This window comes from Poecilia formosa, unplaced genomic scaffold, assembly GCF_000485575.1.
Source record: "Poecilia formosa unplaced genomic scaffold, Poecilia_formosa-5.1.2 Scaffold28, whole genome shotgun sequence".
NCBI lineage: Eukaryota > Metazoa > Chordata > Actinopteri > Cyprinodontiformes > Poeciliidae > Poecilia > Poecilia formosa.
In genome coordinates this window covers 221,473-247,717 of record NW_006799967.1, presented here as the reverse complement: position 1 = coordinate 247,717, position 26,245 = coordinate 221,473, and the positions used below count along the sequence as shown (strand labels likewise).

The 26,245-nt window shown below is 43.1% G+C and overlaps 1 protein-coding gene across 3 annotated transcripts in view; it reads right to left on the bottom strand.

Moving 5' to 3' along the window:
* Positions 1-355: 355 nt before the first annotated feature.
* Positions 356-26,245, bottom strand: part of lhfpl2a (LHFPL tetraspan subfamily member 2a) — a 46,358-nt gene continuing 20,468 nt past the window's right edge. Inside the window, exons 1-3 of one of the 3 annotated variants that reach the window (XM_007548774.2) lie at positions 14,766-14,855; positions 7,333-8,142; positions 356-967 (exon numbers count right to left, since the gene is read on the bottom strand). In XM_007548774.2, the coding sequence (XP_007548836.1) occupies positions 711-967; positions 7,333-7,750 (675 nt within the window). In that variant the 5' untranslated portion in view covers positions 7,751-8,142; positions 14,766-14,855 and the 3' untranslated portion in view covers positions 356-710. Of the gene's footprint in view, positions 968-7,332; positions 8,143-8,276; positions 11,828-14,765; positions 14,856-26,245 lie in introns of those variants that run through there. The other 2 variants (XM_016669929.1, XM_007548773.2) reach the window with 2 other exon arrangements.

The following is a 26,245-nucleotide window of genomic DNA, read 5'->3' as shown; positions in this document are numbered from 1 at the left end:
ACTGAGTAGTGGTTCCCTTGATGAGTAAATACTCACTTGTGGCACACAGTTAAAACAAAAAGAACCAGGTTTGCTGGTCGCGATATTATGACAGTGCATTAGAGCCATTGTAGATTAACAAAGAAAGGTAGCTTTGGGCCAAAAGAAAACTTGGAAATTTGAGAGTTAAATGTCAAAAATTTACATGAAAAAACTCAGTAATTTTGAGTTTAATAAAAAAAAAAGTTCCAAAAGTAAAAAAAAAAATTCTAGAAAATTTCTGGGGTGTTTTGCAGAAATTTGCTCTTTTTTCCTACCTACAACAGCCCTAATACGCCGTCGTACGATCTGGCGACAAAACCACCAGGATACAATTTCTTTATTTCTTTCTTTTTTTTTTTTTTAAGAGTGGCAAGAGTGATGTCATCGGGCCAGCCAAGATCAAGGCGACCATCATTCTGCAATCATAGCTATGTACAAAATACATATAATCACATTTATTTACAGAACTTGTGGCAACAGCAGAGCCACCACATGAATACAATAACAAACACAGCACCTCCTGGTGTCACAGGGACAAAGACGGCAAAGAACAAAAAAAAACAAAACAAAAAAAAAAACTAAACAAAAATAAAACTTGGCACTTGCAGATTTCTCCCACATCGACACAAGACAGAGACGAAATAAGAGTCGGTTTTTAGTGGTAAACAATGCCGCAGCGTCTCCATCCCTCACAGGAGGCAGATCAGGCTCTTGCCCTCCTCGATCTCCTCCTGGACTTTGTCGCTGGATGTGGCGATCTCGGCCTGAGCCGAGAAGACGGCGCAGATGAAGGTGAGAACGGTGCCCCCCATGGCGGTGTAGAAGGCCCAGCCCATGGAGCAGAGCCCGGCGCGGTATGGGGCGGCGTCGTGGCCGCAGTACAGCTGAACTTTGTCGGAACCCCAGCCAGCAGGGTACAACATCAGACCCAGAATCAGGAACAGACCTGCGGGGAGACGAGCGGATCGGGGGGTTAGCTTGGAGGGTTTGGTGATTAAACGCAGCTTAAATGACAGCAGAGGACATGTTCCAGAATCAGACATGTTATGTTCAGTTTGGCTCAGTAAACAAAACTGTAGTTCACCAACTTCTAGAAGCAGAAAACCAGTTGGGGTTTGCTGTGGTTATCAACCAAGCTAACTAGTATTAGCACTGCAGTACTTAGCAGTTGCTAGAAATATGGAAACAAGCAGTTTGAACCCATAATAAGTCATTGCTTAGAAGTTAAAAAGAGGTCACTTTTTTATTTTTTTACATTCATTACGTTTGCCTTGTGTTGGCCATTGGCGAAGTAGTTAGCTTACTCAGCTTTAGCTTTTCAGTTGGGCTTCAACATTAGCATCTAGCTGTATTTCCATGTGTTAATGTCGCATAAAATCCTATTGAGGGGATTCCAAGCTGCCTCTGCTGTGAGGTACTGCAGACAAAAATATTTGTGAACAGCAAAAACATTTCCCGTCAAACTCCCATTACGACACTTAAAAAAAGAAAAGGTTGCACCAGGCAGGGAACGATTTCCTGATTTCCCGCCAAAAAATGCGACTGAACATAATTGCAGCAAGACCCTCGAGTAGGAGAGGAAAGAGCAGCCCACCCCCTGAATCTTCACACACAATCCTGTCAAAGGAAAGCGGAGAACAACAGGAAAAGGTAGCCGACCCAACCGCACGGTGTGCTGCGTCTCAGTGGAAGTCGTCAAAGCAGCAAACCGCTTTTATTCTTTCTCTCTTTTTTTTTTTTCAGCACACCAACACCTTACAGATCCAACAGAATTTGAATTCGATTTGAAGTCACGAGGTTTCCGGCTTCCCTTTGGATGGGTCAGCCGGCCAGACGAGGAGCCTGCTACCAATCGAAGCTCAGGGGGAAGACATTCATACTAACCAGTTACAGAGACCCGGTGAGACGTACAGGAAATGAGGATTTCAGCTGTGATATTTTCACCCCCTCTTCCTCCTCCCTCTGTACCCGGTCTTATTTTGCTTCTGTAAAACAAGGAGGTAAAACTCTGTCTCTCTTAATCCCTCTTCCTCTCTCCTCGCTTCCTTTCTTTCTCCTCTCTCTTCAAGCACCCAATATCACATTAAACAAGGAAATGAAAACTAGGTCATAAATTCTTTCCACATGTTGCTGCACTGCCCCGACGTCCAGGCCAGGCCTGGTGATGGATTGAAGGCATGGTTTTAATTCCCAACACCACCCCACCCCTCCACCGACACCCCTGCTCCCCCACACACACACACACAGACAGATACATGCAGTCATTCCCAACCCCCGCCACCTCCTCCACCTTCAAACTGGACTCTCTAACCTAATATCCTACTGAGCTCCGCCCTCATTTAGCCTCAATAACCCTTTGCACTGGCTCTTATCTGCGCTGCTTCCAGACTGTCAGTTCTCCGCCGTCAGTCCATCTCTGATAGCGGCCGATCCATTCCCTCAATGCCAATTTTCTTCCGTTCGGGGAATAAATAGGAAGTCTGGAATGGGGTTGGGGCTGGTAGTCGATATTTAGAAAGGCATGTTATGACTTTTTACGATTTTGCACCAAAGTGTAGAAGAACTGGCATCCGTGGTATAAATTTATTTGACAAAAAAAAAACACCTCAAGTTGGGTTTTTCAAACTTGATGCATAAATATTTTTGGATTTCCAGTTGTTCAACCTCAAAAATAACACCCATACATAAAACAGAAAAAAAAAGATTGTATATTACGAACTGAAATTTGCTTTTTATTGATGCTATTGGGCATTAAACCCTGGTAGAGTACTTAATAGGGGAAAGGTGTTTATTTATATTCCATTAATGCCGGTTGTGTTATATTCAACACATACCACGGATCGTGTTCCCACCAACTCGTGATCAGATTTAAGCCAGAACATGATTTTCTTCATTCTGCATACTAATCTACTGTGTGCGACACTCAAATAAACAACCTACTGAACAGAAAAAACATAGATTGTTGATTGTTCTATAAATTGTAAATGAATTGAAGCAGAAAGGTGGTAAAAGTACATGAGGTTGGATGACAGAGTTAAGACCCGCCTCCTGGCTCTGATTGGTTGTTTTTGGTCGGGAGCTGTGCATTTCTTCAATAATAACTGAGAGGAGATCTTTTCACAAATTATCTCTCATACTAAACTGTCACAATATTGAGACAATTTTAACTTTTTTTCTTTTTTTAAAACATCTTTTTGTAAAAGTTGCATACTTCACCTATAAGCAAATTAAATATTCTCTAATAAAACTTGAATTTTATCCTCTCAGGAAAACATTCATGAGTATTTCCACTCAATGCTCATGAGTCATCGCCATGGCAATAATAACTTCCTTATCTGGGTCTGTCAGGCCCAGTTTTATCTTCATTGTTCCACACCAAGTACCACACCTGCGGTGTAAACACAGATATCCAGGAAATGCTCTTAAAGACCTGTCTGTGCTGTTTTTCTATTAGTCAGAGCTGAAGCGTCTGCTTCTCTGCTTTACATGAAGTGGGATTTCTTCCGTCAGTGATAAACACACAGCCCTAAACTCCTGCTGGAGGGTGTTTCGTTGCTTTGCTTCCAGTCTGGAGTTTCGTCAAGCTCTGTACGTAAACCTGCAACAGGCCCTGTGACTCAGGGCCAGAGGAAACTTTATAGTGGCTAATAAAGGCACACGGCAGCAAACACACAGGAATCAGAGACAGTTTTACAGCTGAGTTTGTTTGGCGTCTCGTCTCTAATCCTTTTCCTGCTCCAGTGAGGCAGGGATTTCAGTAAACGTGGAAATAGGTTCACTTATAGGTAGTCTAACTGCTGCATAACAAGCCTTTTGGGTGCCCTTAAAACGTGTGCCGCCAGGATGCAAGGCTCAGCCGACCGACCCTCTAGGAGAAGTCTGCTCGAGTCTTTCTGCTAGTCTTAAAACCACCCAAGCCTACGCAGTCGCTTTAAACGGTTTGCGAGACGCGGCAGCATTCGGGACGTGTGTCACAGGGGTCCGGGTGACATCGGGGTAATGTGGAGATGAGGCTAATGGGACTGGGAGTCACTCCAGCGCAATGACGCGACCATCTCTGGCAGCTGTGTCGCAATCTTCCCATCTGAGGTCAATCGCTTTCCCAAACATCTGCCGTCTGGTTCTAGTTTTCTCATTACCACGGCGACGGTACGCTTTCTGGAAATAATCATTAGCAAAAGAAAGTTGACGTGGTATATGGTCTCTTCGGTAGATATCAGCCGGAGTGATTATCACCCGCCAAACTCTTCACGAAATGAACTATGTTTAAGACTGTGAAACGCACTAATGAATGATTGATGCTGGAGGAAGAGCGAATCAACAGAAACATTTATAGTGACACGACAGGCGGCGGGCCGGCTCCGGTTTCAACCCACTCAAGTGAAATGAGGGAATGGGAAAAGTGATCAGAGTTCAGCTGCAGGGAAACTCGGTCGCCTCGTTTCGATGTTCGAAGCTCCCTTTGCCTCGTTTCCACATCCTCATCCTGACTGAGCTGCATGTTGTCTGCACAGATTTGGTAAAGAAAGTCAGAGAGGATTTGCTGTCACTGCTCTTCAAGCGATGAGTCTGAGATGATTTTACTTTTGCACCTGCAGAGTTTTACGAAGGCCTTTGCCTGACTTTACCGACTCGTCCCTTACAAACAACGATTTCTCAAAGTAGAGGCCGTGGATCTTTTCACCCTTTCACACTTTTCTAGTCGAATTCATTGCGACGGCCAGTAAAGTCATTGAACTTATCCACCAGTGCAGATTGTTTCAGTTTTAGTTCAAAACTTGGAGGCAGGAAAATTGACGGACCTGGTTAAAAGTCGACATCATGGACATAAAAGCCAGAAATGTTCGGCTTTTAATGATTGTTCTGAGGACATACAACAAAAAAGGTCTAAAAACAAGAAAACTGATGTTACTGTGGACGCTCTGTAGTCCAAATAGGTTCTAAAACCAGCATGACTATTTGGTTAGATATTCTGTAGGTACACTACGCCTCAGCACACATTACTTTTGCAACTTCGTCATGATTCTGGTAGGTTATTTGCCTACTCTTATTGTCAGAATTGGTGAGGATCATTACAGATTCAGTTTTTATTAAAAAAAAAAGATTCATATATCTTAAATAGGCTTAAGAGATGTTACCATTAAACAAGCCAAATATTAACATAATTTAGCCAATCCAAAGCTAGCTTTCCCGTATTCTTGGGGTAATATTTCTGTTACATAACCCAGCTCTGTCTAAGTTCCCGTCATCTGCACTGATAAGAGAACAGGTGATAAAACTTAAACATATTGTGTCACAAGTGATCAAACTAGGTTCACTGAAGTTCATTTATTAACTTGTCAAGTTAATGATTACTTTTTTTTTTAAGTTGGAGCTGCATTCTCTGTTTTTTCCAGTGGAGCTGACAATTTGAGGTTCGGATAAAGAATTTGGATGTAGCGCCACAGCATGACGGTACCGCCGCCATGCTTGACATTTTTCTTTTGAAAAATGTAATCTGTCTCACATTTTCTTATACTTTTCTGCCACTGTGGCCAAGTCAAAGTCCACTTGAGAATTTGAGGCAAGATGTCAAAATACACTGAAATTAGAATCAGGAATATGACAAGTTGTGAAAAAAATATTGAATTGTATGACTAACTTTCGCAAGGCGCTCAATAAAACCTCCACCTATGTTGAGTTATTTTAAGCTCACTGTTATACCGGCTGTTTGTCTTGGGCCAGTTCAATGGGTTTCGGTGGATTCTGAGGGCCCAGTTTACAGCATTTCAGCATGTCCTTCACCACTCGCCCAGCTTTTCTCTTTGGCCCCGCACCAGATAAACAACAGCGGGGGAGGACAGCCATAATCACCGGTGGGGGTGAAGAGAGAGACCGCTCCTTTAAGCATGACCTCAAGGCCTCCTCCCCTCTATAATTCACCTCGTCGTGTCAAAGTGGCCTCAGCTCTTCCCTCAGTCGCAGAACGCGCATACAAACAGATACGCATGCGTGCGTCTCGTCTGAAAGGGCTCCAGCTGACCGGGTAAACATTTGGGGCGATGGTCGCCCCAGGTGACGACGAAAACGTCTTACTCGTCTCTTCATTTCCTGCGCGAGACAAAGTCTCCCCACCTCCCTGCCCCAAAATGGCTCCAGTAGAATAAAAACACATAATTCCAGCAGTGGGAGTTGTGGAGCCAGTAATGAAGCGTTTAGCTTCGAGCAGAGCTTCTCATTTACCTTGATGAACGCCGGAGGCCACAGGAATGAACAGAAACAATACGGCTCGGGGGAAGCCAGGCGGCTCTATTTATATCTGAACTAAAGTCAAGAGGAACCGATGCATATTGGAGCATGCGTACCTGGGCTGAAATTGGTTCTTGGCCAATCGGATGCTGACTAAGGTTTATGCTGAAAAATGTGCCAAACAAAAACAAAACAAAAAAAAAGCTTGTCGTTATGGAGATTGGTGCTGAAAATGTCTGGCGTCTAGCTGGGGGATGTGTACTGATTATGTGGTTGGAAACAGTCATACTGCTTCAGACTTTACACCCTGTCAAGTTTTTCACATTTTGTCTTTGTCATTTATCGTATTGGTTCAGTTATCATGATCAATTTCTTATCAGACTTTTGATCAGTGTCACAATTAATGATGCTTAAAAACCCACAAAACTCTCCACATTCTTGAGATTGCTTATTTAACCATTTTCCCCCCCAAGTTTTGTTCAATGAGAGAAGCTGATTAATATGAGAAGTAGCCAAGGACTCTACGGTGACCCTGGAGGAGCTGCAGAGATCCACAGCTCTGGTGGGACCATCTGTTGACAGAATATCAATACTTCCTTAAAAGCTGCTTTTTTGTTCTTCATGAAAGTCTAGCTGTAATGATTCCAAGAAAAAAGCCATGGTGGAAAGAAAGATATACGAATTCAATTTGCCTTTGAGGGTCACAGCAAACATGTGACAGAAGGTGTTTTGATCGGATGATATCAAAAGTGAAGTTTTTGGCCCACAAGCAGAAAATAGTCATGATAAATTTAAATTTAATGGGAAGACAGATGGAGCCAAGTTTAGTCCAGAAAACTGCAGGCTGACTAAATATGCACACATTATTTGTAAAATAAAAAAACCAAACAAAAAACCCCATTAAATCCATGTATTGCTATCTGTCCACTCTATAATCATGCACTACAGTAGTTTGTCTTGGTTATATTAATAGCCTAAGTTGTACCTGAACAACACCATCTTGGAAATAAGAACAGATCTGAAACCGCCGAACAGGCAGTGAAACGTGTTCAGATCCCCCCCCAAAAAAAAAGATCCTCTCACCTGCGATCCCTTGCAACAGTCCGCACACGTTGAAGATGCTCTTCTTCATGATGCTCTGGAAGCACATGGTGAAGATGGAGATGAACGCCACGGCACACAGCAGCAGGATCCCCGCAGCCAGAAAGATGGAGGTGGCCTGCCAGAACCCGCTGGCAATCTCCCCGAAGTGAACGGCGTACGGGCCGCACAGTATCCCCCGCTGCATGTGGGCCAGCTTGATGCAGCGCCCGTAGATCCCCAGAGTCGGCCTGTAGGCCTCGCCGGCCGCCGTGGCGAGGTGGGGGTAGACGGAGTCGTGCGTGCGGGGGAACCCCACCAGCCAGTCAGTGCTCATGAAGGCGATGAGCTCGCTGAAGGCAGCCACGATGCTCAGCAGAGTCCACAGCATGGAGCGGCAGGTGACAATGACATGGCACATGGCTGACGGCCGCTCAGGGATACCGACGGGTGCTGAGAGGCGAGAAACGCGTGCGGGCCACCTCTCTCGTAAACACCGCCGAGCTGAGGTTTACGGTCCTTCCTCCGGAGGAGACGTGGGAACAAGGCAAACCCCTTCGCAGGAAGGACACACCAAGGTTCACATCAATGATTCACAGTCCGCAGCGTCCCTCTTGTCCCCTCGCGAGTTGTTTCACTCTTCTTATCTCCCGCCGGAGTGGTTTCAGAACAGCTGTCGCTCCGTCCTCCTCTGGGCCAACCCTCCTTCTGTCAGCGTGGTCTTCAGACTCTTCTGCTGACTGGTGTTTGGTGTCTACATTGTATTGAAGTCGTTTTGCCTCACCCAGCCCGCTGGCGTCACTTCAGACACACCTAAGAGATAAAAAAGAAAAAAAAAAAACACCGGGAAACAAGAACATGAGTGAGCGCTCTAATTGCATGCATAAAATGTAATTGCACGTATGCAAGAAGCTCATAGATGAGCGGCAAGTTTTTGCGCCGTGTACTGAGGGAGCCCGGGACTCGATACGGCTTCCCGCTTTGATGATCGGAAAAGAAAGACGTGCAGAGGTTGAGGAAAAGTGTGCGGGAGGAGCAGAGAGAGGAGGAAGGGAGGCTGCTGGTGTAGATCTTGAAGGGAGGGGAGAGAGGGGGTCTAATGAGTTGTGGAAAGATGAGTTCGTTTCAAAAGGGCCCTTCTCTCTTTTCACTTTGTTTATGTTAAAGGATTTGTGATCAGGCCACTCAGGCTGCTTCCTACTCCCTGCGGATCGTCGACTAAAGTTGTAAAAATGAAAAGGAGAAAATTTATGTGCGTGTCTGGCTGTGTGTTTGTGTGCGCACACTGTGGAGAAGGAGATGGGGAGGTTAAAATAGACGGGGAAACGTCGGAACGACGAGCGGATGCAGACTGAGAAAAACAAGCTTGGGGCCTCTCATCTGGCAGCCCACACAGCTGACCTGAGGTCAGCCAACGGATGATAGGATAACGGCCGACCGGCTGTCACGTGACTGCTGATAACCTCAGTGCATCAACTCTGCTGAATCAGGGGCACTAGAGTCAGGAAGTGACATTTTTATTGACTCTATTTACCCTTCATCTAACCACAGCAGCTCTGCCCAAGACGGTCCGCTGTTCATCATCATCAAACACTTTACCAGCACAGAGTTCCATCTCCTTTTGCCTTCAGAGCTAATAAATATCATGTGACTTTCCCGTCACACTGCAGACACATCCACAAATGCTCTTTATTCACGCCGAAACGCAGAACAGCAGGCGACTTTAGGCAAAAGTGCCTTGACCAAAGGCACATCGACTTGTGAAGGAAGCAGGATTCAAACCGACAAACTGCAGATTTCAAGACATCTCCACTACTGAAGTGGTCGAATCAGCAGAAAAGCATGTCATCTGTATACGGGTGTACTTGAATCGTAACCCGTACGGTTAAAGCTGAATTTTTACAGATGAGTGACTACTTCTTCCAAATGCTTCCTCTGAGGATTGCTCCTTCCTCTTGTCTCTTTATCCTGGAATTATCTTCAAGTCATATTTGTATTTAACATAGTTTATTACTCACCATTGTAACAACTATCTTATTTAGGACAAAGCTAGCAGGAGAAGTAAATAACTACGCCTGATGACCCAAAGAGCGAGCGAGCATCACCAAACTCCAACAACTCAACTGAAACAGAGACGCTTCATCTACCAACTCAGTCTAAGTGTTGTTTTGTAGGGATTTTTGCTAAAAATGGAAATGTGTGTCACGGGAGCTAAACTACTGTTCAACATTTGCCAGTTTTCAGCCACACAGTGTCTGGCTGAAGCTTCATACTTGTCATTACCGTTCCTATTTAAACAAGTACATTGATTAGATTGCGGGCTGCGTTCTTTCTGAAAAGGCGATGAAGCTAATCTGATTAGTAGCTCCAACGCTCTGGTGGGAACGGCGCGTTATCCAAGGGGACTGTAAGGGCTTTATATTTGGGAAGTTCTTGACTTTTCTAGTAAACGCTGCTTCACACACATCACCAAAAAGATTGCAAAAGCTGTCATCTTTGGCAACCATTTAGTGAAACACAGCAATTCCTGACAAAGCAACAACTTATTCAACTGGATTTCTTTCCAAATTTGAGCTTCTCATGCTGTTCCAACTGTAACATAAGCTTTCCCCGGAGTTATTTTCCTTAAATCGACAATTTGTATAAAATTTCATAGATTATGTAGCTTAGCATGATTTATTGGGCTGTAAAACAGTTCTTCTCAGTCGAGTGATTGAAACGACAGATTCCGGTTAATTGGAAGAGAATAAAGGACGTTTCATGGGGTCTCTATCCAAACCCTAAGAAGAATCCCCAAAAGGCCTCTGGAGACAAAACAAGCCAACTTTCAGTGAGCTAACAAAAGTATGAGATTTTATCTATGAGAGGCATTAACAAATGTAAGCTGAGCGCACATTAAAAGAGCAGTGGGGATGCCAGAGAAGATTAAAAGGTGCTTATACAAGCCTTTGTGCTCATGTTATAAATACAGCTCTGGGCCAAATCTCAAAGCTGTTTCTTCTCTTTGAGTCTACTTTTTTTTTTTCCCTTCTCCCTGCCTCGGTTTCCCTGCTGCCTCTTGGGAGTCTGTTAGTCATTCTCCGACCGGAGTTTGGCAGGGCAGCAGAGAGAGCAGGGGACCGCTGTTGACACGTGTGCCGGCCGCGCTGAGAGGTTTCCATCCCTCGGTCCCCGGTGATCCCTCCCAGCAAGGGATACGAGGAATGCTGGTCCCTTTGTGGTCAGATCTCAAGTGTGTGTGTGTGTGTGTGTGTGTGTGTGTGTTTTTTCATTTTTTTAAGAGCTTTGCACACACGCACACATGGAAGCGCGCGCTCTGATCTACGTCATCCTGTGGCGATATCAACACCAGCCTTTTTCTTCCAGCAGACAAAGTGACCCAGATCTGTGGTCTTGTGCAGGGTGGTGTCTGTGTGTGTGTGTGTGTGTGTGTGTCTGTGTGTCTGTGTGTGTGTGTTTGCACAAACTAGCACTGTGTATGTTTGGATTGTGTAAAACAGATGAGCTCATAAGATCGGGCGCAGACAGCCGACTCCATTGGAGTTGGACTAAAGTTAACTCCATGAATCACAAGTGTTCTCGTTGCCTCACCATGAAAAGCTCCGGGAACAAAGGCAGGACTCTTTCAAAGCCTCCGCTCCACCTCTCGAACTCATACAGCTGATGTCTCGACAGTGTTTTGACAAGAGAAGCGGCCTGACGCAAGGACGTGAGACGAACGGGCCGTCCAAAGGGGTCGGGGTCAAACATTTGCCGGCCCGTTGTGAAGACTAATTCCTCACTGACAGGAAGATAGTTGGAAAACACACCGGAGCTGAAAGAATCCAAACCAGCTGGGGGAATATGGAGCGTGCACGACCTGGACGTTTAACCTTTGACCTTCACCTAGCTGCGATGTGATTGAATCGCGTGCCAGCTAGAGGCACAATACCTTGCTTCCCTAAGGTTCGTCTCGAAAGGGGATTAGAAGATGTAAAACTAGTCCAGTTCCGTTAATGTGCCTGGTATTTGTGGCAACATGTGCCCAGACGTCTGCCAAGAGCTCCCAGACAGACGGGTCTGAACCCAAGTTTCCCAAGATAGAGAGGTCCATCTAAGTGAGGCTCGACTTGGATTTATGATGTCCCTAATACTCTGAGTAACCGGGGGGGGAGACGGAGGATTATTCGAGGTTCAGTTTACATCCAAAGAGGAGTTTAAAACCCTCAGACTGCAGCAACTACCCCACTGACCTCCCACTCTAATCCCCATGACCGCCACTACTTAAAGGACTCTCAACATCTGACACATGTGCCCCCCAAAGCTCGAAGGCAACTGCTCGCAGGAAACCCGAGACGGACCCAGAAACAGAAGACAATCAGGGGTTTCCAGGCAGGACAACAGTGTGGACTGTTGTGGTTAATTGATGAATTTTAAAGATCAGAAGGATAAAAGGAGGGCAATGATTCTGTGAGATGTTGAACCGTGTTAGACCTGCAACAAGGATGATGCTACACAGCTACCATGTGATGCGTTACGCTGATGATACAGCGATATATATATATATATATATATATGTGTGTATATATATATATATATATATAGTTTTGTTGAAGGGTGGCAGAAGATTAAAAAATTAGTGTCTACATATGACTGTTTACAGTCTGTCCCACAAAAAATAAGCACTTTGATAATGAAACAAAAAAGGAGAGTAATCATGTTAGCTAATTTCATTTGGGGATTAACAAAGTAACATTTAATTTAGTCACTTTTCCTTTGAACTAATGTCAGCAGACCCCTGAACTGACGCCAGCTCCACTAATCAAATAATCAGATCACAAATTGAAGACGGGATGTCAACTCAACTCTTAATTTCCCATAGAGAGTAGAGATCTACCAAATCTCCATCAGATCTCACAGTGATGGATTTCTATTGTCTTCAAGGAGAATAAAAGACTTCAATAGCTTTCAAAGACCTAGAGTTAATGTTTCAGAAAGCACTGAGTCACATCCTTAACGTGACTCAGCATGGAGAGAGTTTAAGGAAAAAACTCAACTTTCATTGTAAAGCCAAACCAATCAGATAGAAAATCATGCTAATGTGTTTTTGTGGATTTCTGTCAACATTTGTTTCAATAATGTGCACTGAGGTGGATCGGTCGGTGCCAGTGGTGAAAAACCACTGTTTTTTAACTAAAGTTTGCTTGCTTAAATTTGATTGGTACCAGTGAGAGATCCTGTTATTTTTCAGATATTCATAAAGTCATAAATTTGCCTGCTTGAATATTAATCTAATTACACTTTACCCTGTTGACATTAAATGTGACTGTATTTAACGCTGCAGCTTTTGCAAAAATTCCCTTACTTTTCAAAGACATCTGAACTTTTACTGCGTGGATTATGTTGTGGTATGTCAACAAAAACTCAGAATAAAAACATATTTCCACTATTTTTGCTTAGCTGACCTGGACACAGTCAAAGTATTGATTAGTTGCTAAATGACACAATCAAATTCCTATGTAACGAGACGATCCCGCAATATCAAAATATGACTAAATTTCTCATTGCAAAAAAGCAAGGATCAAAAATTGCTGTTTACATTGAATATGATTTCATCTGACAAAAATAACAGTGAAGTTTATTTTAGCTGGTTTTAAAATGGTATTGTGGTAACATTTTCTACAGCGTAGAAAAAAATTCAAGAGCTGACAAGATAATTGTACAGTAATGTGGTGAAACATCTTATCTTTCTGATGAAGCTGAAATTGGTACAAGATTCACAACTCTATATCTGGTACTAAGCTAAAGAGCAGCAGTGTTATAATACACCCAGTTCATAAGAATAGGTTGTGTATAATACTGAATTCATGAAAATACAAGACTTTGATGAAGCTTTGGGAAACATTAGTAGGGGTTTTCTCCACAAACTACAAACATTGTTTTTAATAATGAGTCTAGAGTATTCTGGGTCAGATTTTTATACAAATCTAACTCTATGAGTGTCCTAACACTTAAAAAAGATTGAAAATGCTCTTTTAGCCGTAAAAGGCAGCTCAGTCTTTCTGGTTTGATAGATTTTCTGCCTAAAGACAGTCCCAGTGCTTCTAAATTATTCCTAGTATTTGTCACTCTAACAACGTTTTTCTATTATGAACTCAACTTAAATGACTCAAAACGTTTCTTCAAGGATTTAAGAAACCGTTGCCAACCAATGGGATGATGAGTCTTTCTTAGTCGACTCTTGGTGGAATGAGATAGTCCAAGATTTACTTCCTTTTTTACTTCACACTAAAAGTTTCAAACATACAACAGTGGAGGAATCAAGAAAAAACTATTTTACCCTGACAGCAATTGGACACAAGATAAGGAAATTGAGGAAATCGCAAGATACTTAAGGCCTCCCTAAGATATTTACAGTGGACTCCAGTATTCAATGGATTAGGAACCACAGCCATCCAAAAACAGCTACAAGTTGTGAAACCTCTCAAAGAAATGCCTATAATTGCTTCTTTTAATAGTTCAAGCACCTTTAAAAGGTTATACCTTTAAAAGTACAACCAAACAGGACCAGGGAAAGCAGAAGAGACTCCTGGTTCTGGATCATTTCACTCTGAACCCATTTAAAGCCTCTAGGAGCACAACCCCTGTTCAGACGGCCCACAGAGTTGCTCTCTTTTCACTGCAACAACACAGCAGGAAGCGCCTTTCCACAGTACCACCGACAGGAAGCAATCTGCATATCTATGGACTTGTCAGGACTGGAGTCACGCGTCACCATGGTGAGTGTTTGCCTAGAGCTGGTGGAAGAGTTAAGAGGGAGTCGATCCATCAGGGGAGCTCAAACGTTCACCACTAAAACTCATCCAGCGCCGCTACAAATAACTAGATTTGTTCGCTTTCGCACTGATTCCTTTGTACCACGCAAGGAAAGCTACGACATCAAACAAAAGGAGTGTTTATAATCTGCGAGGATGTGTTTGAATGAGAGGCCCCGGCAGCCGCTGAGGGGGAACGCAGGAAGCTGCCAGTCACCGAGGGCATCAGACCTGCAGTAGCGACGTCTGGTGAAATCTCATCAAGAAAAATCGACCAAGAGTCTCAAAACTCAGCAACAATGACAAAAGTCGTTCTCTTTCAAAGAAAACACAGCTGTCATGTCTAACTGTGGCCCACATAAAAACCTTTGGTCCTGATATTATTTAAGGAAAATTACAGACTGGGATGGTAGTAATGACATCACAGGTCAGATTTTCCACCCTGACGAAACGAGTCTGTCCCAACATCTCTGCACATCTGCTCAACATTCAGTGCAGTTCCAATTAAAGGCTTAAACTTTATATTATGTCACATCAGCCAAGAAGCTTCAAAAAATCTCCTAGAAACCTGGAGAGCCGTCTCAGTCAAACGAAGAACTCAGCACAGGAAAACGAGAGTGAAAATCCAGGAAACAGCCCGACCTGTCTCCATCGGTCTCCTCCAGTTCTCCATGAGATGTTGCTCCTCTGCAATGACTCTCCTCTCTTGCACACACTCTTTAAAACGTCCCCTCCTGCTCCGACTGCAGGACCCTCCCCACAGCCCTCCTCCAGGACAGCCGAACCACGTCTGATTGGCCGAGCCCACAGCTGGAGCTACGCGACTTGAGAGGGTCCACATGGTGGCCATATTTCAGTAGAGAATCTGGGTTAAAAAAACAAAGCGGCGGAGCAGCAGAAGGGCTCGCTTTCCTTTTCCCTTTCAGGCTCAGTTTCTCTCACCTTCTCCCTCGTCGACCGAGGCGAACATCTCACCACCAGTTCCACTGGCAAAGGAGTTTACACTTTCTTTTTAAGAGGACTCTTTAAGAGTACCCCACTAAACATCGTGGAAAAAATTGTGGATAAAAAAAAATCACGCTGTTCTTTTGGTACTAAAATAGTTAGTAAATAATAATAAATTGTACACAAAGCATCTTTTCCACTCACAGTGCCATTTTATAGCACAATCAAGTTACTGTTACCTTCCATTGTCATAAAAATGCTCTATCAAATATGATTTAAACAAAATTAAATAATATAGCACTTTTGAAATTGAGCCTCTGTCTCTTTAAAGGTGCTCTTTCTGAAACTCCGCCTTCAGGAAGTCATCACAACAAGGCTCCTCTTTTAACATTTTTACCAGCGTTGCACAGAGAAGAAGCTCATATAGCGAGCTCAGCAGTTCCATCAGGTGTTTGCTAATTGCTGCTGGTAGTCTGGAGGAGCTTCATTGTGAGCCGGAAACGTTGAAGATTACAAACTGCAGCTCTGAGGAGGAGCTGCGTCTCGAAGGCGGAGCTAGGTCCACCCAGATGTTTTGCACAGCTGAATGGTTGTCATGGAGATGAAGGGATTTCTCAAACATGCATGAAAGAATCAAGGCAAATCTCCAGGTGTATTTTTGATGAAGGAACAACATTATTACACGATGTACAGCTCAAAAAAGTTGATTTTACACAACACTGCCCCTTTAATTTGTCCATTTTTTACATCTATGTAAACCTTAATTAGTTGTAATATTAATCAGCAGTTTAAATTTCAAACCAATATAGTTAAGCTCAAAATTGAAAGATTTCCTTTTAAAGTTATTTCATCTATCTGGAAGAAGTTGTCAAAGATTAGGGTCTCAAAGACCTAATGTGCATTACCAAAGACAATTTTAAAAAAACTAAACTGAAGGAAAATGTCAAAAGCCGGTCTGAATTTACACATGGTTTCCTATATGGGTTTTATTGCTGTTGTGCCACTAAAGATTTTTCCATTCCATTTTCCGCAAAAACAAGAATACACTACTTTCACAATATCTAAATATGTTAGGAAACAATGCCTCGAGTAACTTTGAAAAACAGAGCGCGAAGCACATATTCTTTATCTTTACACAAACTTTACTTGAACTTGGATAGTAAAATATTGCAAATATTTTCTGCTTTTACAATTTTACAAACCTTTCGGTCTGTAAACTTTGCAGGGACTCAAAACCCCGTCTGGCTGAACCCTGAACCACAACACACACATATCCCCTTACATCCTCCTCCTTCAGCCCTATGTAAACATGCGACGGCCTGATTTGTTAATTGACTGGTTTAGCAGATGGCTTCATATCTGACTAATGCTTTTCCTTTCTCCGGCTGGTGGGAGAAAAGTGTCCCAGAACTGCTTACGGCAGCAGCGAGTGCATTCGGCCAACACTGCCGTCAGCTCTGCAGCGTTTGACTCACAAACGAGTTCCATATGAAGACGGAAAAAAAGGGGGCCGAGGCGAACAGGAAGGAGAGGCCGAGAAGTCGATCAACCCGCAACGGAAAGCTCGAAAAGGAAGACCGTCCTGTCAGCCGGAGAGAAAGCCGGGCTGCTGCAGTCCGTTTCGAAACGAGAAAGTCTGTAAAGTCAAACTAGTAAAAGTTCTCCTGTGACCCGTTTCTATTAAACCCTGGTGCCTCATTGTAATGCTGTGGTTATGTTGGATGTATGAGAAGAGGTTAATGGACCATTTAAAAGCCTAACTAAAATGACTTAACATATCACAAATGTGCAGTTTCTCAAAAATAAATAAATAAATAAAAAACACTGGCTGTTCACTGAGCCCGCTCAGTTAATCCTGCTGCTGCTGGCCAACTTTCTGGTTTTTTGCGCTGGATGCAAAGTTTACAATGCCAGCGCTGCAGATTTACCTCTCCTTTCATCTCGATAAACAATTGCTTCTTGCACTCGCACTAAAAACAGCGATTTAATGTTTCGGGCAAATAAAATAAACAAGAGGCTATTGTGACTAGCATGATAATCAAGCTATTTATACGCTAGCTTTTAACGCTTCCAAATTTTGTAGAAGCTAACGACGACTACAATCCTAGTGTCAAAAAAAAGCATCAACAGTCCAAACTGCTTTGAAAAATGACGATATTCAGGGTGGAATAATTTACAGCAACCTAAAACTGCAAAAAATAAGTGAAATAGCCCTTTTACTTACTGGTGAATAGAGATCTGGAATCAACGTTAGCTTCGTTAGCATGCCACGGTGTAACACTGCGAGGCGTCCACTTCCCATTGACTGTTAGTAAGCAATAGGAAACATACTGGCAATGTTTTCGAGCAGAACGGATAGAAAACCTTTTAGTTATTTAATTTTTAAGTGCTGCCTGCTGATATCCTGGGGGATGAGCCACTTTAACCATATGGGAAACTATTACTGGACCAAATGAAAAGCTTCAAATCAGATACCAACTTCAGCACCAACAGCCACCAGAATGTATGGTAGTACAGTGGACCCACTTTAAATCCACGGTGGAAAAACCCTCTAAAAAGACGTATAACTGTCCACTTAAACACTCCCAACATCAAATATGTCTTAATATCCGTTAATGCGAACAGTGTTGACAGTCTCAGCACTTCGGCAGAAGCTAACATTTACAGTTTTTCTTATCTCCACTCTTGAGGGTTCAGGCAATAACTTGGAGCCTTGGATTGGCATCAACAAAAGTTGCCAATCCAAGGCCAACTGGATTGCCCATAGCGTGTCAAGTAGCATTGCGGCTAGGTATTTCAGTTTCCCAAGATGCTTTTTCTTTCAAATATTTTAGATATTTTCCATGAAAAATCAGCTTGTCTCTGAATTTTGGAGTTAGAAATCCACAACCAAGTGAATCCGCGAATAGTTAGTGGTGAACTATATTTTCTTCACACTGGGGACAGTGCTGTTTTTCATCGACCAGACGAGCAAATGTGCCCAAGAAAGCTTTCATTTTATTGACCAAATCTGTTTATTCCTAACTTTCTTTCAGACTAAAGAACAGTAGAATACAAGAACCAGTTTCTGCAGTGCTTCATTGTTTTCATGTGCTAAAGTGTCTTGCCATTTACAACCATAAACTAAAAAGTGTCCTATTTCATTTCTCAACATGCACAGAAAACTCTGTGACTTAGTGCATTTGTGGTTTCAGTTTAGAAACCCACCGTGACTGCAGTCTGCTTATATCCTCCGCGTCTCCAGAACCTCGCTTTTAGCAGACCCGGTTCCACTACACCGTCTAGGTGCTTTGAACTTGCCGTTCATGCCAAGACTCGACCACAAATCATCTTCCAAAGCACAGAGAGAAGACATCTGTGGAGCTGAAGTGAGAGCGAAGACGATCTGACAAGTTTCCTCCAGTGGTAATGGGAGCTTGGGCTCTCACATCAAAGACCGGAGGATCGGACAGGAGGAAAGACCCATATGTCAGGCCAACGCATCTTTCACACAGAGTCAGCCGAGTGGCCCGTGATGTTGCTGGTCATTCATCTTTCCCCCCCTCGTCACACTTCGGTCAGCGGAGTCAGGTAGATCTGAAGAGAGACGACGGCTGTGAAGCAAAGCAGGGCAACAAACAGCTAACAAGTAACAGGTCGGACTACGAAATCAACCCGCCGGGTTAGCCAAGACGTCTGCGAAGATAATTTATTGAGTGACCATAACGTGAAACACGAGGCTCTGTTCTGAATAAGGCGTGGAAGGGATGGCAATTCAGGAACTACAGTTATTGATTGACCAAACATGCCAAATTGTTTTATTCAGAGAAAATATGAATTTTACACTGGCAGAGGAAGTAAAAAGCGTATCTGTTTGACATTAGTAAATCAAAGTAGTAAAATAAGCAAGAAGTTTGGTGTTTCTCTGCTAGCTTTGAGTTCTGAAGTTTAAAAAGCTGCCCCCTGCTGGCTAAAAGAAGTCTGAAGGTTACATCCAGTGCCTTGTAAACAATTCATACACCTTAAATTTTTCACGTTTTCATTCTGCATTGACCGTTGCAACCACAATGGTCAATGCATTTCAGTGGGATTTTGTGTGATAGACCAACATAAAGCAGCGTATGGTTGTGAAGTGAAATAAAAATTTCTTTCTGGGATCCTTAAAGCACTTTGAACTGCCTTGATGCTGAAAAAGTGCTATATAAATAAAACTTCTTCTGAATTTGAATGATGCATAGCTTTGTTTTCTACAAATACAACTCAGGTAAGTGTTTGATTGCATAAGTATTCAGGCCTCTTAACTTTAATACCTCTAGATAAATTAAAGAGCAAACAACCTAATAAAGAAGAAAGCGATTTAGTTTAGATTTATGTCCTGATCTGAACCCGAACAGAAATTCGGGCCGGGTTCAGGTCGGGCTGCACATCCAGCACAAAGAAAGCCAAACGAGAATGCACAATATGAAGTTGTGTTAATCTACTAATGACAGTCCAAGTGGAGGAGTAGATAGTTTAACTTCTTGATCAAATAAACCTTGATGGGAGGTAGTTGGGTGCAGAAGTTCATCAGACTGAAACGAGCGCGTCGCACTGCAGTAACACGTTTCTCCGTTCATATCGATCAAACATAACAGATGATTTGCACTTGACTGACCTTGCAGTGACAACAAGCAACAAAATGGAGCTGGAAGATGCTAAGCTAAAGCCAGAAGCAGGGAAGTTACGCTGCTTATTTAAATGGTGGTCTATAAACAAAAGCAGTCACATTTTTATTTAATTATTTTTACTACGGGGTTGGACCTGTAGCTAAAGTTAGTCGGGTCGGATCGGGCTCGAACACAATGCCTGCTGACTCGGGCCGGGTCTGCAAAAGACTTCCAACTGAGGTCGAAGGTCGCCTTCCAGCAGAACAATGACTCTAAACACACAGCCAAAGCTATTTTGCAATGCTTCAGGTCAATGTATTTTTGTGTATCATTGCGGCCCAGTCAAAGTGAAGACCTAAACCCAACAGAAAATCTGTTGGGTTTATAGTTAATAGTTGAAAATCTTCAACTATTTTAATGGAGTTTGAGCCATTCTGCAAAGAAGAATGGGAAGAGATTCCAGTCTTTAGGAGAAACTCCAACAGACTTACCAAGAGTGAAGAAATTCAAACGAATGGCACTCTTTTCCCACTTTTACATGATGAAAATGATTGGTTTTTTTTAAAGGTTTTATTGGCTCTAGTGGCCTTTATTTGATAGTTAATTGACAGGAAAGTGGGTAATGAGAGAAAGGGAAGACATGCGGCAAAGGTCACCAGGTTGGGAATTGAACCTGCGACAGCCATGTCAAGAACTAAAGCCTCCATGTGTGGGTTGTGCTTAACCCCTGCACCACCATAGCACATCCATGAAAATGATTGTTATGGTTATTGTTACTGTAAATTCAGGGTTTTTTAATATACCCAATACCAAATTTATGCTCAAGACAGAAAGAAAAACTACTTTAGAAAGAGCAAAAATTGAAACCAGCATAACCAAAAGCTTTGTTTTGGCCCGTGTCGAAACAATATTTCCGGACATTCCTCGGATATCTCAATGAGGTTTTTATTGCCACGTGTTTTCAATCGGCCTGCCTGCCCGTGTTGCATCGCTCCTCGGCCCAGCCGCCCCGAGGACACCAAGAGACAGAGCGGCAAGAAGGATTTATGGAACCATACGGATCGATTCAGTCATGAACTCCTCCGAGAGCTTACGGAGTTTCCATTTTCTTTTGAGAAGGGAAATCGGATGACAATTGCTTTACAAATTCCCAAAACAGCACAGCAGTTGAGACAAAGGGAGCGTCTGCCGTCCTGCCGGGACTTAATTTAAAGTGAATGTCCTCGCTGCGTCTCCTTCCAGCTCCGTTTGGCGTTTCCTCAGAAAACCTCCAGCAACAGATACGCAGCGACAAATCCGCTCCTCGGCGCTACACGTCTGCGGTGTCGTGGAGGTCTGAGTTGAGTTTGAATCGCGCAGAGGGAAGCTGCTGCAGCACATCTGGCCCCGTCAAGAACCCATCAGCCGCCACATGGAGACAGATGTTTGACATACACACACAGGAGGAGAAGAAGAAGAAGAAAAATCTAACCGAACCTACAGATCAAGTCAAGCTGGATGTTCCTTTTAATCATTGTTGCTACAATAAAAGAAGTGATTCAGAATGCACATGTTTTTCTTATAGTAATTTAAAGCCGTATTTATGTAAGGGTGGCACACAGACAGAGCAAAGCTTCACAGATGTAAATAGAATTTAAAGCTACTCACCAGGATTTTCTGTCAAATCAATTAAGCTCACTTTAAGTGTAGTTTTCCACCAGAGAGCCATATAAAAAGGTCACACATTTTTTTTTATTCATGTATTTATAATTATTCTATGTAAAGAAAATCTACCCTGCCACAGCCATGCTTCCATGTGCCACTGGCGTCATCACAAAAGGCAACTGATAAGTCCTTTCGAACGTCAATTTGTATTTCTCGTGTTTTCTGTCTACGTCTCTCTGAACATAATCAAACTTCCCCAACACTTATTCACACGTGATTTTAGTTGCGTTTCTTGTTCAAGCCACTCAGTTTTGGTATTTGCAGTCGACTAGGTTGACCAAGAACGGTGCCTCTGAATTTGGACACATCCGATGTAGAACTAGCATTAGCATCTTTTTGCCCCTCTGTCAGCTTTTGATTTCAAAAAGTTTTTTTTTTTTGGTTGAAATTCTGAGGAGGGAATCTGTACTTCATTACTCAGCTGTGTTTTTGTTGTAGTTTTCACATCAGATGACGACAACCTGAGCAACGACGATTTACGTTTTTTACAACAGAAAATTCTCCAGCCCAACCTGGACAAATGTGAAAAAAACGTAGTACAACACAGAATAATAATAATAATAATAATAATAATAATAATAATAATACTTTTTTTCAAAGCACTTACTGCATATTTATTTCAAACTCCGTCACCTTTGTGCTACGCTCTCCTGCCGGTAGAAGTTACAGTCCGACATATCTTAGCGTAGGAGTGTTATCTGTGTACCGTGTTTAATTTATGAACCAACAAGGGAGCGCGGCCGGATCATAAACGTGCAGATGTGTCGAAGGTGAGAAAATCCCTGCAGGACAGGAGCGTGGGAAAGAAACAGAGCACACGAGTGTTGGACAGACCCACAGTGTAGCTTTTCAGGCCTTTAGGGAGTACACCTGCCAGAGGGGTGGGGCGTACCCGTCCAACACGGAGGAGCAAGTAAGGAAAAACACCTCAGACTGTGAGGAATAGTTGGAGGACTTGTAGAGAAAACAATCTCACGTATCCCACAAGTCTTGTTTTACAGTACAGTTACACGGTACATAATAAAAACTGCACACATGAATCTAAGTGGGGGGGAACATGAATATTTCTCTTTTATCTTTTGGTATACGGTTACTGTCTCCCCTGAAAACATCTGTTTATGCAGTCCGACCAACTGTATGTCAGAGCGGTTGAGAGCTGACAGGGAGCAGGAGTCGTTCTCCTCAGGGATGCGGAGGAGGAGGTGGAGAAAGAGGAGGGGGGTGAAACCTTCAAATAAGCCTCTGAGGGAGGAAGGTCAACAATGCCTCATCTCCTCACACTGACCGAAAACACCCACAGTCCAATGAGCCCGCGCAGGAAGGAGGCACAAAACAAAAGACCATCTGACATATTTTTTTTCCCCCTCCGGCCTCAAAGTGGGTGGTCAGCCAATTCCGCCACAGACAGAGAAAGGTCCCGGCGACTTCTTGCCCAGAGATCATTTTGCTGTTTGCCTCTCCCCACTCTGACACCATCTGTACGGCATCAGTGAGCAGCTACATATCAACTTGTGATGTCTGAGCCGAGGGTTAAGGAGGTGGAGCCACAGCAGCAGCAGCAGCAGCAGCACAGACATCCATCACAGAGATAGAAGGAGAGAGAGGGAGATAACGATGGGACACGGAGCAAGATGGCAAGAAAGCAAAACATAACTCCTTAAAATACCTACCAACACATCTTGATGCTGTCTTAATTAGGTTAAAACAATACTTTAGGTAATACCTCATCAGCAAAACACATCTACAGTAGAGCCAAGCTATACGTAGGGGGTTGGGACCAAAATACACAAACTTTAATAGCTTAAAAACCAGATATACCTTCATAGGTTATACATTGACACATACAGTGAAAACCGTCTTAGCATTACCACAGAAGCTAACATCTACAGCCTTTCTTGACTCCAATCTTGTGGTAACAGCCAATCGGCGCCAAAGGTAACAAATTGCGCTCCTGGATTGGCTGGTTTGCACTTGTTAAGGGACAGCATGTCAAGTAGCATCGCAGCTTGCCATTTCACCTTCTCAAGCAAGGATCTGGTGTATTAAACCTGTGAGCGTGTTTATGTTAGCATCTAGCTTGCTTGACTGTGGTGATGAACTACAGGAGATGTTCACGCAAGTCTTGCTAGGCAACTGAAAACCCGGCTGGGCTATCAACAACAGGTTAACACTGCAGGTTAACATTTTACGCTGTGTCAGCATACTTCATGCTAATAGCGTGATATCTTCCACTCGCGTGTCAGCTTTTGCTGCTGAATAATTGTAAAGCAGATGTTAAACTTTGAAAACATGGAGCAAAAATCAAAAGAGTGTAGCTGGCATTTCAAAATGGCAGCCACAAAAAGGCGGGAAAACTGGGTTTAATTGGCCCGTTTCATTGTTGCAGAATGTCAGAGCTCGCTTGAAGGGTGTCAGTTTATTATGGCTCTTGTCATTCACTAGTTTTTCACCTGATGTAATTTATTTTGATAAAAATAACCACATAGGAAAATGACTGATCAACATTTACAGTCAGGAGGGGAAGCTACATGTTTGCTGCTGAACAATTCACATTTTATTTTACCCTCAAATAAAGAGGCATACAAAATATATGACGATGCACTGTTTATTGCAAATCATATCACTATGGCAAAATTCACTAATATTGCGCATTGCACCTTTTCCTAATAGTCCACAACACAAATTCTTCAGTTTTTTTTTTTTTTAAGGTTAACTTTCTTAGAGCCCATCTATGCTATAAAATTAGCATTTTGTTTCATCAAAGTAAATGTATATGCTACCAGTACGAGTATTTCAAAGTATCTTTGAAATGGATGCAACATGGATGGTGAGATTTCAGTTTTGGCAGAAGATTGAATAATTTTCAAACAAAGATATTGAGGTTATTGACAGCTTGATTGTACATTGTGTTAAATTGATAATATGTTACTATGTGAAAAGTCCCTTTAAAGGGGAACTATTATGTGAAATTTACTTTTTTGAGCTTTATAATATTAATAATATATGCAAAAGGTAATAATATTATTGCCTCTTGCATGTGTTCTTTCATACATGTTTGAGAAACTCTTTAAATTCCTGTGGCAACCATTCAGCTGTGCGAGACACCTGGGTGGACCTAGCTCCGCCTTTGAGACGCAGCTCCTTGTGGAACCTGCAACTTCTGAGCTTCCGCCTCACAGAGCAGCCCTCCGTCACGACTCCACCTCTCAGCTCCTTCAGACTAGCCAGCAGCAATTAGCAAAAACCTGGTGGAACTGCACATCTGCTGAGCTCAATATACAAACTACTGCTCAGAGCAACGCTGGTAAAAATGTTGAAGGGTTAATAGAGGAGCCAGGTTTTAATAACTTCCTGAAGGCGGAGTTTCAGAAAGAGCAGGAGTTTCTTAAAGAGACAGAGGCCCAATTTCAATGTGCTAAATTAGGAAGTCTAATTTCTTTTAAGTCATATTTTATATGCACAGCATTTTAATAACAACTGAAGTTAACATAGTTACTTAATTGCGCTATAAAATGGCACTATGTGTCTGGAAAACACATATATTGCCCCTTTAAGAAATTCTTGACACATCTTTGCTCTGACAGCTGATTAACTGAAGAGCCCTGAGGACCCCAAACACTCCCTTATGTCAAGGAGTCAAAGTATTCGAGGCCCTCAGGTCTAACACTGTTTCCATTATGCTTAGCTGTGACCAACCCCGCCTGTGCCTTGCTTACTGCCCTCAGGGGGCCACAAACAACAAAAAGAGTCCTTCCACTTTAAATCCTATTTTTCTGGCCCAAATTTGAAGGGAAAAAAAAAAGTCACTCCACTAAGCTGGACGGACTCAGCGTTTGGCCCTATGTGTGTTGTTTTCCCTTTGTTTTCTGCTCGGGGGAGAGCGAAGTTTAATCCTAACTTCCCCGTAGTTCTGACCTTCCTGCTCCCAACGGAGTTTCCCACAATAGCACAAAACAAGCTAAACTCCCCCGCAAACGCAGCTCTCTGAGCCTGCTTCATCCGAACGCTCCCGGGGAGGGAGAGGGGGTCACTCTGGGCTCAACCAGGTCCTCTGCTTCAAATCAAAAAGTAAGCACTGCTGAAAAGCATTGGCAACACCGTCTCTCTCTCTCTCTCTCTCTCTCTCTCTCTCTCTCTTTCTGATGTTATCCCTGCTCTCAGCAAAGAAACTCTAGAATAAGAAGACATTGGGAGACAAGGTATGAGGACAAATAAGGAGATGGGATGGGGATGTGAGCAAAGGAGAAGTGTGTTGCTATTGTTAGGCTGGTTTCGGGGGAGTAAAGTGAGACGTGGAGGCACAATGGCTTGCGGACAAAGACGCGAGTGTTGAAGTGTCGAATCGGTCAAGCTCCTTTTCACGAAAACCTGACAGAAACTTGTCCGTGTCAGATTATACCACAGCGGTTTCCCTCAGCCACAAAATGAGTCCGAAGAGAGGCGATAATATCGGAAGGTGAGGTGAAGGGGTTATGTTTGATGAATAAATGAACCAAGATATCACCTGGATGACAAACAGTGACAGAAATAAGACGAAGATGGAAACCAGAACATTGCAACAAGGACGAGATAACAGGAAGGGAGCTGCTGACACGACGTTTCCCAACAAACTAGCAGTTTGTTATGTTAGCCGGGGGCTTTCCAATTCAATGGCCTTCACAGGTGGCTCTGCTCATTATTTCCAGCTCCATTGTTTTCACTCTATATGTCAAAAACACCCCCCACTACTTCCTTATTCGCCAGATAAATACACACAATTGATTTGAAGCCTTAGTGAGGAGTACAGGAGCCCCAGTTGAGTCATGTTATATGGGTCATTAGATTAGCTTTGCAAGGCGGTGTAAAATA